The sequence below is a fragment of the Colobus angolensis genome, unplaced genomic scaffold, assembly GCF_000951035.1.
Source record: "Colobus angolensis palliatus isolate OR3802 unplaced genomic scaffold, Cang.pa_1.0 Scaffold120, whole genome shotgun sequence".
Lineage (NCBI taxonomy): Eukaryota > Metazoa > Chordata > Mammalia > Primates > Cercopithecidae > Colobus > Colobus angolensis.
The window spans coordinates 787,503-799,163 of NW_012113142.1; the positions used below are offsets into that span (position 1 = coordinate 787,503).

Here is an 11,661-nt window from a genome sequence, read left to right on the forward strand (position 1 = left end):
GAAATAATTGTATCATCTCTTGTACTTCTCAGAGCTGGTGTTTGGGTGAGGCTGGCCCTGTGCCAGGTTGCAGGGTTGGGGGTAACCTGGGAGCACGCCTGGTAAGGCACACTGCCATTCAGGGCCTGGCCTTGCCCCTGTGCCCCAGCCCCCTGCTCTCCTCTATCAAGCTCTGCCCTCTTCCCTTTCTCTGCTGTAATCTGAAATCTCTCAGCCCCACCAGCTTTCTCATTCCGTGACTTCATCTGACTTGTCTCTTTCTTCTGTGAATCTGGGCCCTTGTTAAGCCTTTTTTTGTTTTTTTCTTTGAGACGGAGTCTCACTCTGTCACCCAGGCTAGAGGGCATTGGTGCGGTCTCAGCTCACTGCAGCCTCTGCCTCCGGGATTTAAGTGATCCTCCCACCTCAACCTCCTGTGTAGCCTGGACTACAGGCATACACCACCATGCCCAGCTAATTTTTGTATTTTGAGTAGAGACAGGGTTTCGCCATACTGGCTAGGCGAGTCTCAAACTCCTGACCTCAGGTGATCCACTTGCCTCAGCCTCCCAAAGTGCTGGCATCACAGGTGTGAGCCACCATGCCCGGCCATAGCTATTCTTCCATACATTCCCTCATGCACCCATTCCATGTCTTTTGAGTCCCCACTGTGTGCCAGGCCCCGTGGTCATTTACCCTGGACCCTGCTGGGATCACACAGTAATCTTTCCTCCATCATTCTTTACGCCTTCCACCCTCTTTTCGCTTGTTACCCTTTGTGTTACATTTTGTCCTCTACCTTTCTGAAAAGCACAGTGGGTGAAATGCAGTGATGTGTTAGCTTCCTGTTGCTGCTGTCGCAACCTGCCTTGCACCAAGTGGCTTAAAACAACAGAAATTTATCATCTGACAGTGCTCAAGTTCAGGAGTCCAAAATGGGATTTCCCAGGCTGGAATCAAGGTGTCAGCCAGAATTGTGTTCCTATTAGAAGCTCTGGGGGAGAATCAGTTTCCTGGCAGTTTCCAGCCTCTCGGGCTGCCCGCATTCCTATAGCATTCCGACCTCTGGGTCTGTCCTCAGATCTTCTCTGATTCTGAGCCTCCTGCCTCTCTCTTACTAGAAGCACTGGGATTACACCGGGCCCACCTGGATAATCCGGGATCATCTCCTGACTCATGATCCCTGACATAATCCCATCTGCAAAAGCCCCTTTTACCATCGCAATCTGACGTATTCACAGGTGCCAGCTATGAGGACGTGGTTATCTCTGTCAAACTATTATTGGTGCTGACCACAGATAGCCTTATTTATACAAAAAGAGATTGGTGGCCGGGCATGGTGGCTCACGCCTGTAATCCGCAAAACTTTGGGAGACCAAGGCGGGCATATCGCTTGAACCTGGGAGTTCGAGACCAGCCTGGGCAGCATGGTGAAACCCCGTCTCTACAAAAAATACAAAAACTAGCCAGGTGTGGTGGTGTGTGCCTGTAGTCCCAGCTACATGGGAGGTTGAGGTGAGAGGATCCCTTGAACCTGGGAGGTGGAGGTTACAGTGAGCCGAGATCATGCCACTGCACTCCAACCTGGGTGACAGAGCCAGACCGCGTCTTGGGGGGGGGGGGGGAAGCAACAACATATTGGTAAAGAATCTGATTATTTTTTGTCATGGAACTTGGTGTAAAAATATAGAAAATCCTCTAGTGGAGGAAGTAACAGGACTGACTTCTCCAAGGAAATAATGGTATCATGTTTAGAAATGCATCCTTTGGAACAGTATGCAGTTAAAAGGGAAATTACAATGCTTCTTGACCAAATGTTTCTACAGGATCACAATACAAAATAATGTGGGCTGGTGATATTTGTCAAAACACTTGTAGTACAGTGGTCAGGTGCAGTAGCTCACACCTGTAATCTCAGCACTTTGGGAGATCAAGACAGGCAGATTGCTTGAGTCCAGGAATTCCAGCCTGGGCAACATAGCAAGACCCTTATCTCTACAAAAAAATACGAAAATTAGCAAGGCATGATGGTGTGCATCTGTAGTCCCAGCTACTCGGGAGGCTGAGGTGGGAGGATCACTTGAACCTAGGAAGTTGAGGCTGTAGTGAGCTATGATCACACCACTATACTCTAACCTGGGTGACAGAGCAAGACTCTGTCTCAAAAAAACAAAAACTTGCTGTACAGGCCTATCCTGTAGGTCCCTCTGCAATGATGGAAAAGTTCTGTGTCTGCATGGTTGGAAGCAGTAGCCACTAGTGCCCAGTGGCTACCGAATCCTTGAAATGTGGCTAAGGTAACTCAGAAACTGAATTTTCCGAATTTATTTAACTTTAAGTTATATTTAAAAATAAATAAGCACATATGGCTGTATGTGTTGGATAAGCAGACTTCTTCATCTGGGATCTCGATAGGTCTTACTTAGGAAGGCTCTGATAAAATAATTTGCAGAGTTTTATTTCTAATGGCAAGGTCAGTAGCTTTCCTTAGATTCTCAGAAGGCTTCATGAACCAAAATATAGGCCTGGCGCGGTGGCTCACGCCTGTAATCCCAGCACTTTAGGAGGCTGAGGTGGGTGGATCACCTGAGGTCAGGAGTTTGAGACCAGCCTGGCCAACATGGTGAAACCCCGTCTCTACTAAAAATATAAAAATTAGCTGGATGTGGTGGTGGGCACCTGTAGTCCCAGCTGCTCGGGAGGCTGAGGCAAGAGAATCACTTGAACCTTGGAGGTGGAGGTTGTAGTGAGCTGAGATCTCGCCACTGCACTCCAGCCTGGGCAACAGAGCGAGACTCTGTCTTAAAAAAAAAAAAAAGAAAAGAAAAAACATAGTTTAAATGCCTGAATTTTCAGTAAATATTATCTTAGTCGAGTCTTTTCAAAGTATTTGAAGCACTTTCTCAGTTACTTCATTTTAAATAAAATGCTCTGAATAGGATCATAAGCATGTACCTATGGGATGTCCTGGTGTTTCAAAATGGGCACTGGTGGCATGGGATAAAATTTATTGTGACTCTGTCTGATGTGGATTCAAAACAGGCTGTATCTCCCACTAACAGTGCATTAAAATGGCAGCTAGGGCCAGCCATGGTGGCTCACGCCTGTAATCCCAGCACTTTGGGAGACGAAGGTGGGTGGATCACCTGAGATCAGGAGTTCGAGACCATCCTGGCCAACATGGCAAAACCCCGTCTCTACTACAAATACAAACATTAGTCGGGCATGGTGGTGGGCACCTGTAGTCCCAGCTACTTGGGAGGCTGAGGCGAGAGAATCACTCAAACCCGGGAGGCGGATGTTGCAGTGAGCTGAGATTGTGCCACTGCACTTCAGCTTGGGCGACAGAGTGAGATTGCAAAAAAAAAAAAAAAAAAAAAAAAGGCAGCTAAAACACAGTGCAGTGGCCCAGGTCCATTTCAGATAGAAACAGCAGTCAAACCACCCATTCTAGTCTATTTTATTCCAAGCGAATTATCTCACTTAAACTGACATCACCAAAAGCTTTAGTCTGTAGCACATTCAAAATGAGGTATATGTGACCAGGAGTTAGTAGAAATAAAAAGTCGTGCCTCTTTCCCTGCCGCCGTGGAGTTGCACGGAGGCGGAGGCTTGGGTGCGTTCAAGATTCCGCTTCACCCGTAACCCACCACCATGGCCGAGGAAGGCATTGCTGCTGGAGGTATAATGGACGTTAATACTGCTTTACAAGAGGTGCTGAAGACCGCCCTCATCCACAATGGCCTAGCACGTGGAATTCGCGAAGCTGCCAAAGCCTTAGACAAGCGCCAAGCCCATCTTTGTGTGCTTGCATCCAACTGTGATGAGCCTATATATGTCAAGTTGGTGGAGGCCCTTTGTGCTGAACACCAGATCAACCTAATTAAGGTTGATGACAACAAGAAACTAGGAGAATGGGTAGGCCTCTGTAAAATTGACAGAGAGGGGAAACCCCGTAAAGTGGTTGGTAGCAGTTGTGTAGTAGTTAAGGACTATGGAAAGGAGTCTCAGGCCAAGGATGTTATCGAAGAGTACTTCACATGCAAGAAATGAATAAATAAATCTTTGGCGCTCAAAAAAAAAAAAAAAAAAAAAGTCGTTGTAGGCTGATGGGGTGGCTCATGCCTGTAATCCCAGCACTTTGGGATGCTAAGGTGGGCAGATCTCTTAAGCCCAGTAGTTTGGCCCTCCCCCGGACGACATGATGAAACCCTGTCTCTACAAAAAAATACAGAAATTAACCAGGCATGGTGGCGTACGCCTGTAGTCTCAGCTACTTGGGAGTCTGAGGTGGGAGGATGACTCTAGCCCAGGGGACAGAGGTTGCAGTGAGCCGGGATTGTGCCACTGCACTCCAGCCTGGTCGACAGAATGAGACTCTGTCTTCAACAACAACAAGAAAGAACCACCTCGTTGTAATCTTAAATAAGTTTAAATCCTGGAGCACCAGTTGGCGTTATTCATGTTTTAGGAGTACAGGAACGGGTGAGGTCCCCAGGCTTGCTTTAGATAATGGTAATCAGCACTGACTGCCACGCTGTTTTTAGGAGGCCTTAACCAATGTTTCCCTTCTTTCTCCTCCTCAAATGGCTGCTTCCTGACCTCCGCCTCCTGCTCCAGGATTTGCGCAAGCAGGTAGCGCCGCTGCTGAAGAGTTTCCAAGGAGAGGTAAGCTTTTCTATTCATTTTCTATCCTGAGCCACCCTTCGTGGCTAATTCATCTTTTTATTCATGTTAAAGAAATGCTCTGGGCAAAAGGTGCTGCCCAGATGGTGCCTTCCCGGCTGCCCCGACCCAGCGTCGTGCATATTTTGCGCTCTGCGACGTGATTTTCCACTGGGTCCTTGGTGAAAGCTCTCCTGGAAAAGGAAGCTATGCTCAGAATATACAGAGGTGTGGTGGATTCCGAGCAGAAGCGCCCTGTATGGTTGCAATGGGCAGGTTGTTTTCGTCACGGCCTTTAGGAGCCCATACGTTCCCTCTAGGAAGTTGCCTGGTTCCCTGAGCTGGTCTGGGGCTGCCACTGCCATGAGTGCAGTGCTTTGGTGAGAGGCTGGCGGGGGCACAGGGATGCCACTTGATCGCAGGCTTGAAACACAGAGCATCAGGCAGAAGCCATGAGGAGCAAGCCTAGGCTCGGTGGAAGGAAGTGGTTTCTAACGGATCCTTCCAGAGAAGGACTTGAGCCATCTGGCAGGTGGCACGTGGGTGGCAAGTCACCTGGGACGTCCCCCCTGGCTACCTGTTAGCAGGAACAGCCACAGAGGGGACCGGGCTTCACGCGGGTGACCTTGCCAGCCCTTTGTGTAAAGATTCAATGATATTTAGAAAACCAGAAATTATATTATTCTTGCGGATTTATTGGATCTTCTCACCTCTTTAGCGTCTCCCATTGGAAAAACAGAATGTGAAATCATATCAGGCTGATGAGAAAAGGAAATGAGACATTTCCAAAGCCCCTGAAAGGGCCCATATTGGTATAGTCTTAGGGTTTTTTTTATTTTTTTCTTTTTTTTTGAGACAGAGTCTTGCCTTGTCACCCAGGCTACAGTGCAGTGGCGCAATCTTGGCTCACTGCAACCTCCACCTCCCGGGTTCAAGTGATTCTCATATCTCAGCTTCTCAAGCAAGTGAGATTACAGGTGCACACCACCACACCCAGCTAGTTTCTGTATTTTTAGTAGAGACACAGTTTCACCATGTTGGCCAGGCTGGTCTCGATCTCCTGACCTCAAGTGATCCACCTGCCTTGACCTCCCAAAGTGCTAGGATTACAGGCATGAGCCACGGCACCTGGCAGGGATTTTATTTTCTTGCAACTATTAAGTCACAGGGAGCACATGGGGGAAGGGGCAGAAGAGATACAGCCGTGAGATACAGTAGGTTCCACTTGGGACACAGGTGATGTGGGCCTTATATATGGAAGGCTGGGTTCCTGGGCCCAGAGCTCTAGAGCGAGTGGTCGGGCTTCCATTTGGGAAATTTGTCAGCTGGGAGCGAGAGCAGGGAGTGAGTGAAGAAGGAGGCCAGGGAGATTGTAGCCAGAGATAGAGAGGCGATTTCAGGACATCAAAAGGGACCAGCGTAGAAAGAAGACACAGCGGTTGGTGATGGCTGGAAATTTTAGAGGATAGAACGGTGTCCCTCTCTTATGATCTTCTTCCTGCCTCATTCAGCCCCCAGGCATGTAGCTTGGTCCGGCCAGCAGGACACCCGCATCCCAGGGCTTGGATGGACCTGAACAGTCTTTTTCTCAGAACTTCATCTCCAAGCCTGTACTTGATGAGTGAGACTGTTACCTGACACCTACCCACATTTGATCTTACCTGTTCTGTTACCTGTTCAGCAGCTTTTGAGAGACACACTAGCTTCCTAGTTCTCTCACTCAGAGAGTTCAGTGTACTTTCTGGGTGTTTGCTTGTTTTCCTTTCTTCTTGAAAAAATTTCAAAGCTGTGTAAAAATGGAAAGGTTAGTACAGTGAACACCTGCACACTCTTTTTTTTTTTTTTTTTTGAGACAGCTTCGCTCTTGTTGCCCAGGCTGGAGTGCAATGGCGCGATCTCAGCTCACTGCAACCTTCACCTCCCAGGTTCAAGTGATTCTCCTGCCTCAGCCTCCCAAGTAGCTGGGATTACAGGCATGCACCACCACACCCAGCTGATTTTTGTATTTTTAGTAGAGATAGGGTTTCATCATATTGGTCAGGCTGGTCTCTTAACTCCTGACCTCAGGTGATCTGCCCGCCTCGACCTCCCAAAGTGCTGGGATTACAGGCATGAGCCACCACGCCCGGCCCACCTATACGCTCTTTACCCAGATCCACAGTCGTTAACATGTCACCCCATGTACCTCCCCCCTCCCCTACCCCCCCACCACTTTTGCTGAACAGTTGGAAGTAAGTTGCCAAAGCAGGCACTGTGTCCCTCAAACACACATGGAAGGCTCCTGAAGTGAAGGAACCATTAGCATTCTCCCACATTACTGCAGTAACCACAAATATCACACCTGGGAAAATTCACAGGAATTTCAGCTCATCTCCTATTTGATCTAAAATCAAATTTTTCCAATTATCCTTAAGATGTCTTTTATAATGGCCTTCCCTACGACTGAGGTCCAATCAGGTTCAGGTTCACACATTACATTTGGAAATCTGTCTGTCTATAGATCTGTCTATCAATTCATCATCTGTTTTATAATTTTCTATTTTAAAAAGTTTTTTGTTTTTTTGAGACAGGGTCTCACTCCATTACCCAGGCTGCAGTGCAGTGGTGCCATCTTGGCTCACTGCAGCCTCCACCTCCTGGGCTCAGCAATCTTCTTGCCTTAGCACTCCCCAGCCCCTCCTCCGCAGATAGCTGGGACTATACATGTGCACCACCACATCTGGCTAATTCATTTTTATTTTTAGTAGAGACGAGGTTTCAATATGTTGCCCAGGCTTGTCTCAACATCCTGGGCTCAAGCCATCCTCCCACCTTGGCCTCCCAGAGTGCCTTGATTACAGACATGAGCCACTGTGCACAGCCCCTCCATTATCTCTTTTAATGTAGGACATGCTCTCCATCTCCATCACCTTTATTTATTTATTTTTTTTTAGACAGGGTCTCACTCTGTCCCCCAGGCTGGAGTGAAGTGGTACAATCTCAGCTCACCACAACCTCCACCTTCTGGGTTCAAGCAATTCTTCTGCCTCAGCTTCCCAAGTAGCTGGGATTACAGGCACGTGCCACCATGCCCGGCTAATTTTTGTATGTTTAGTAGAGATGAGGTTCTGCCATGTTGGTCAGGCTGGTCTCAAACTCCTGACCTCAAGTGATCTGCCTGCCTCAGCCTCCCAGAGTGAGTGCTGGGATTACAGGCATGAGCCACCGCGCCTGGCCTGTTTTTTTGTTTTGTTTGTTTGTTTTTTTGAAGAGTCTTAGCAAATTATCTTATAGATTAGCCCACATTCTCAGTAGGATAATGGATTTGATTCCTGATATCTTAAATTTGAAATACCCAACAAACATCTAGGCAAAGCTTTCAGTTGCCTATTTTTTTTTAAAGGCCATATGAAAGCTAATCATAAATAAATAAATAAAATTAACATGGATTTTGAAAACACAAAGGTAATTGTTTAGCACCATTAATTAATATTTATCAAGCCTCTGCTAATTTATAAATAAATTTTATTATGTATACTTAAGGTATACAACATGATGCTATGGGATACATACAGACAGTAAAATGGTTATACAGGAAAGCAAATTAACATATGCATCGTCTCCCATAGTTACTCTTTTTCCTGTGTGTGGCAGGAGCAGCTAAGATCTCATTTAGCAGAAATCCCTCATATTGTAATTATATTTACTACAGTTCTTGTTGCACATTAAATCTCTAGACACTCCCAGCGTCATCCTTCCCAAAATGCTACATTGTTTTTTTTTGAGATGGAGTCTCGCTCTGTGGCCCAGGCTGGAGTGCAGTGGCGTGATCTAGGCTCACTACAAGCTCCGCCTCCCGAGTTCAGGCCATTCTCCTGCCTCAGCCTCCCAAGTAACTGGGACTACAGGCGCCCGCCACCACACCTGGCTAATTTTTTGTATTTTTAGTAGAGCCGAGGTTTCACCATGTTAGCCAGGATGGTCTTGATCTCCTAACCTCGTGATCCACCCGCCTCGGCCCCCCAAAATGCTGGGATTACAGGCGTGAGCCACCGCACCCAGCCCCAAAATGCTACGTTTATATTAAATAATTTGTACTGATATATATATATATATTTTTTTTTTGAGATGGGATCTGGCTTTTTCACGCAGGGTAGAGAGCAGGGTGGCATGATCTCGGCTCACTGCAACCTCTGCCTCCCGTGCTCAAGCGATTTGCCCACCTCAGCCTCCCAAGTAGCTAGGACTACAGGTACATGCCACCATGCTTGCCTAAATTTTTGTATTTTTTGGTAGAGGCAGGAGTTTCACCCTGTTGGCCAGGCTGGTCTCGAACTACTGAGCTCCAGTGATCCACCCACCTCAGCCTCCCAAAGGGCTAGGATTACAGGCTTGGGTCACCATGCATGGCCTGGAAGTGGTTTTTAAAATATTTTACTTCCATCCTTTCATTATGCTGTGTTCCTATTAAAAAGGTGATCATGCCTGTAATCCCAACACTTTGGGAGGACAAGGCAGGAGGATCACTTGAGCCCAGGAGATTGAGACCAGCCTGGTCAATATAGTGAGACCCTGTCTCAGGCTTATGCCTGTAATCCCAGCACTTTGGGAGGCTGAGGCAGGTGGATCACCTGAGGTAAAGAGTTCGAGACCAGCCTGGCCAACATGGTGAAACCCCATCTCTACTAAACATACAAACATTAGCCTGACATGGTGGCGTAAGCCTGTAATCCTAGCTACCTGGGAAGCTGAGGCATGAGAATCACTTGAACTCGGGAGGCAGAGGTTGCAGTGAGCCAAGATCGTGCCACTGCACTGTAGCCTGGGTGACAAGAGCAAGACTCCATCTAAATAAATAAATAAATGTTTGCGATATTATGAAATGATTAGTTATAATTATAACAAAATCATAAAATGTAACTCACAGTGAAATTAGAGCTATTTATTATTGATTGATTGATTGTGATACCTAATTTTGAGTGTTTCACAAGCCCAACAAATTGATGGGTGCTGTGGGGGAGGTGTGCCCTTAATATTCAGTCCAATATGAAGCTTATTCTAGTTCAACAATAGTTTAGACAATCCCTTCAGTAAAGTATTGCGCACACCCTCTAGGAAAATGCTGTCTTCCTACCTTTTCTGGCCAATCCTTGCTTCTCTCCCTGAGAAGGGGCATGGTGTGGAAGGTTCAGGGGATGAGGGGCTGGCTCAGAGAACCTTTTGGTAGTAGGGGAGCAAGTGTCCTCAGGCAGGAAAAGCCTCTTAAGAAATAACTTGAGTGCTCATATTAGAGAAGAAATGAAAGGCTAACAATCTATGAACTCTAAGCATCAGCTTTATAAAATTACAATAGGCTGGTGTGGTGGCTCACGCCTGTAGTCCCAGCACTTTGGGAGGCCAAGCCAGGAGGATCATCTGAGGCCAGGAGTTTGAGACCAGCCTAGCCTAACATAGCAAGACTCCATCTCTATTAAGTAAATAAACAAATAAATGTACAACAGAGTAAGTTCAAATCGAATAAAAGAAATGACAAATGTAATTATAATAATAAATATAAGAACAGAAATGAATGAAAAAGAAAACAAAGAGCCAGGAGAGAAACATCCTAAAAGTCGTTTATTTGAAAATACCACTTCAATTGACAAACCACTGCACTAATCAAGACAAAATTGTTAGGAATAAAATTGGGGATGATATTGCAGCTGCTGCAGAGATTAAAAAGATAAAGGGAATGTTATAAGCAACTTTATGCCAATAAATTCTGAAGTGGAAAAAGTTCTAGAATTTTGTAACTACCAAAACTGATTAAAGAAGAAATAGAAAACTTGAATAGCTTTGTAACTATTACTGAAATATTTCCATAAGGTCTAGACAGTTTTCCGAGAGAGTTTTATCAATCATTCATGAAATAGAGAGTTATCATACTTAGCAGACTCCTTCAGAAAACAGAAAAAGAGGGAGCACTTCTTAACTCCTTTTATGAGGCTAATATAACCTTGATACCAAAACGAGACAAGAACAGTACAAGAAAGGAAAATTAAAAGTCAGTCTTATGGGCCAGACACGGTGGCTCACGTCTCTAATCTCAGCACTTTGGGAGGCTGAGGCAGGCAGATCACTTGAGGTTAGGAGTTTGAGACCAGCCTGGCCAACATGGTGAAACCTACCCCGTCTCTACTAAAAATATAAAAATTAGCCTGGCATGGTGGCAGGCGCCTGTAATCCCAGCTACTTGGGAGGCTGAGGCAGGAGAATGGCTTAAACCCAGGAGGCGGAGGTTACAGTGAGCTGGGATCATGCCACTGCACTCCAGCCCTGGCAACAGAAGGAACTCCATCTCAAATTTTAAAAAAAGTCAGTCTTATTATTGAATAAATATGCAGAAGTCTTTTCAAAGATATTAGTAAATTAAATCCATCAAGCTTGGTATATCCCAATAATACTATTTTGTTTAAAGTTTTCAAAATTTATTAATTTAAATCCATATCATTAGTAGATTAAAGGAGGAAACAATTTCAATAGTTATACGAAAAGATTCTGATAAAATTCAAATCCATTCATGATTAAAAACTACCAGTAGGCCGGGTATGGTGGTCAGAAGTTTGAGACCAGCCTGGGCAATGTGGTGGAACCCCGTCTCTACTAAAAATTCAAAAACAAAAAATTAGCTGGGTATGGTGGGTGAGGGCCTGTAAACCTAGCTACACAAGAGGCTGAAGCAGGAGAATCACTTGAACCCAGGAGGCAGAGGTTACAGTGAGCCAAGATCGCACCACCTCACTGTAGCCTGGTCAGCAGATCGAGACTCCATCTCCAGAAAAAAACAAAAAACAAAAAACAAAACCCTGTCAATAAACTAGGAATAGAGGGAAGCTTCTTTAATGTGGTAAAAGGTATTTATCAGAAACATACATCAATCATCAGACCCAGTGGTGGTAAAAAATAGTTTCACAGAAAACCAGGTACAAGACAAGAATACCTACTATTGCTACTTTAATTAACATTGTACTGGAAGTCTTAGCTAGCAGAGAAAACAAA

At 45.7% G+C, this 11,661-nt stretch overlaps 1 protein-coding gene and 1 pseudogene across 2 annotated transcripts in view; both read left to right on the top strand.

The window, feature by feature from the left end:
- Positions 1–11,661, top strand: part of CUX1 (cut-like homeobox 1) — a 376,408-nt gene that overhangs the window by 110,692 nt on the left and 254,055 nt on the right. The window contains exon 3 of the mRNA XM_011929952.1: positions 4,600–4,647. Coding sequence (XP_011785342.1) covers positions 4,600–4,647 — 48 coding nt within the window. The remainder of the gene's footprint in view (positions 1–4,599; positions 4,648–11,661) is intronic.
- LOC105503147 lies at positions 3,558–4,048 on the top strand (annotated as a pseudogene). The gene has a single exon (XR_001000439.1). The product of XR_001000439.1 is annotated as a 40S ribosomal protein S12 pseudogene (transcript).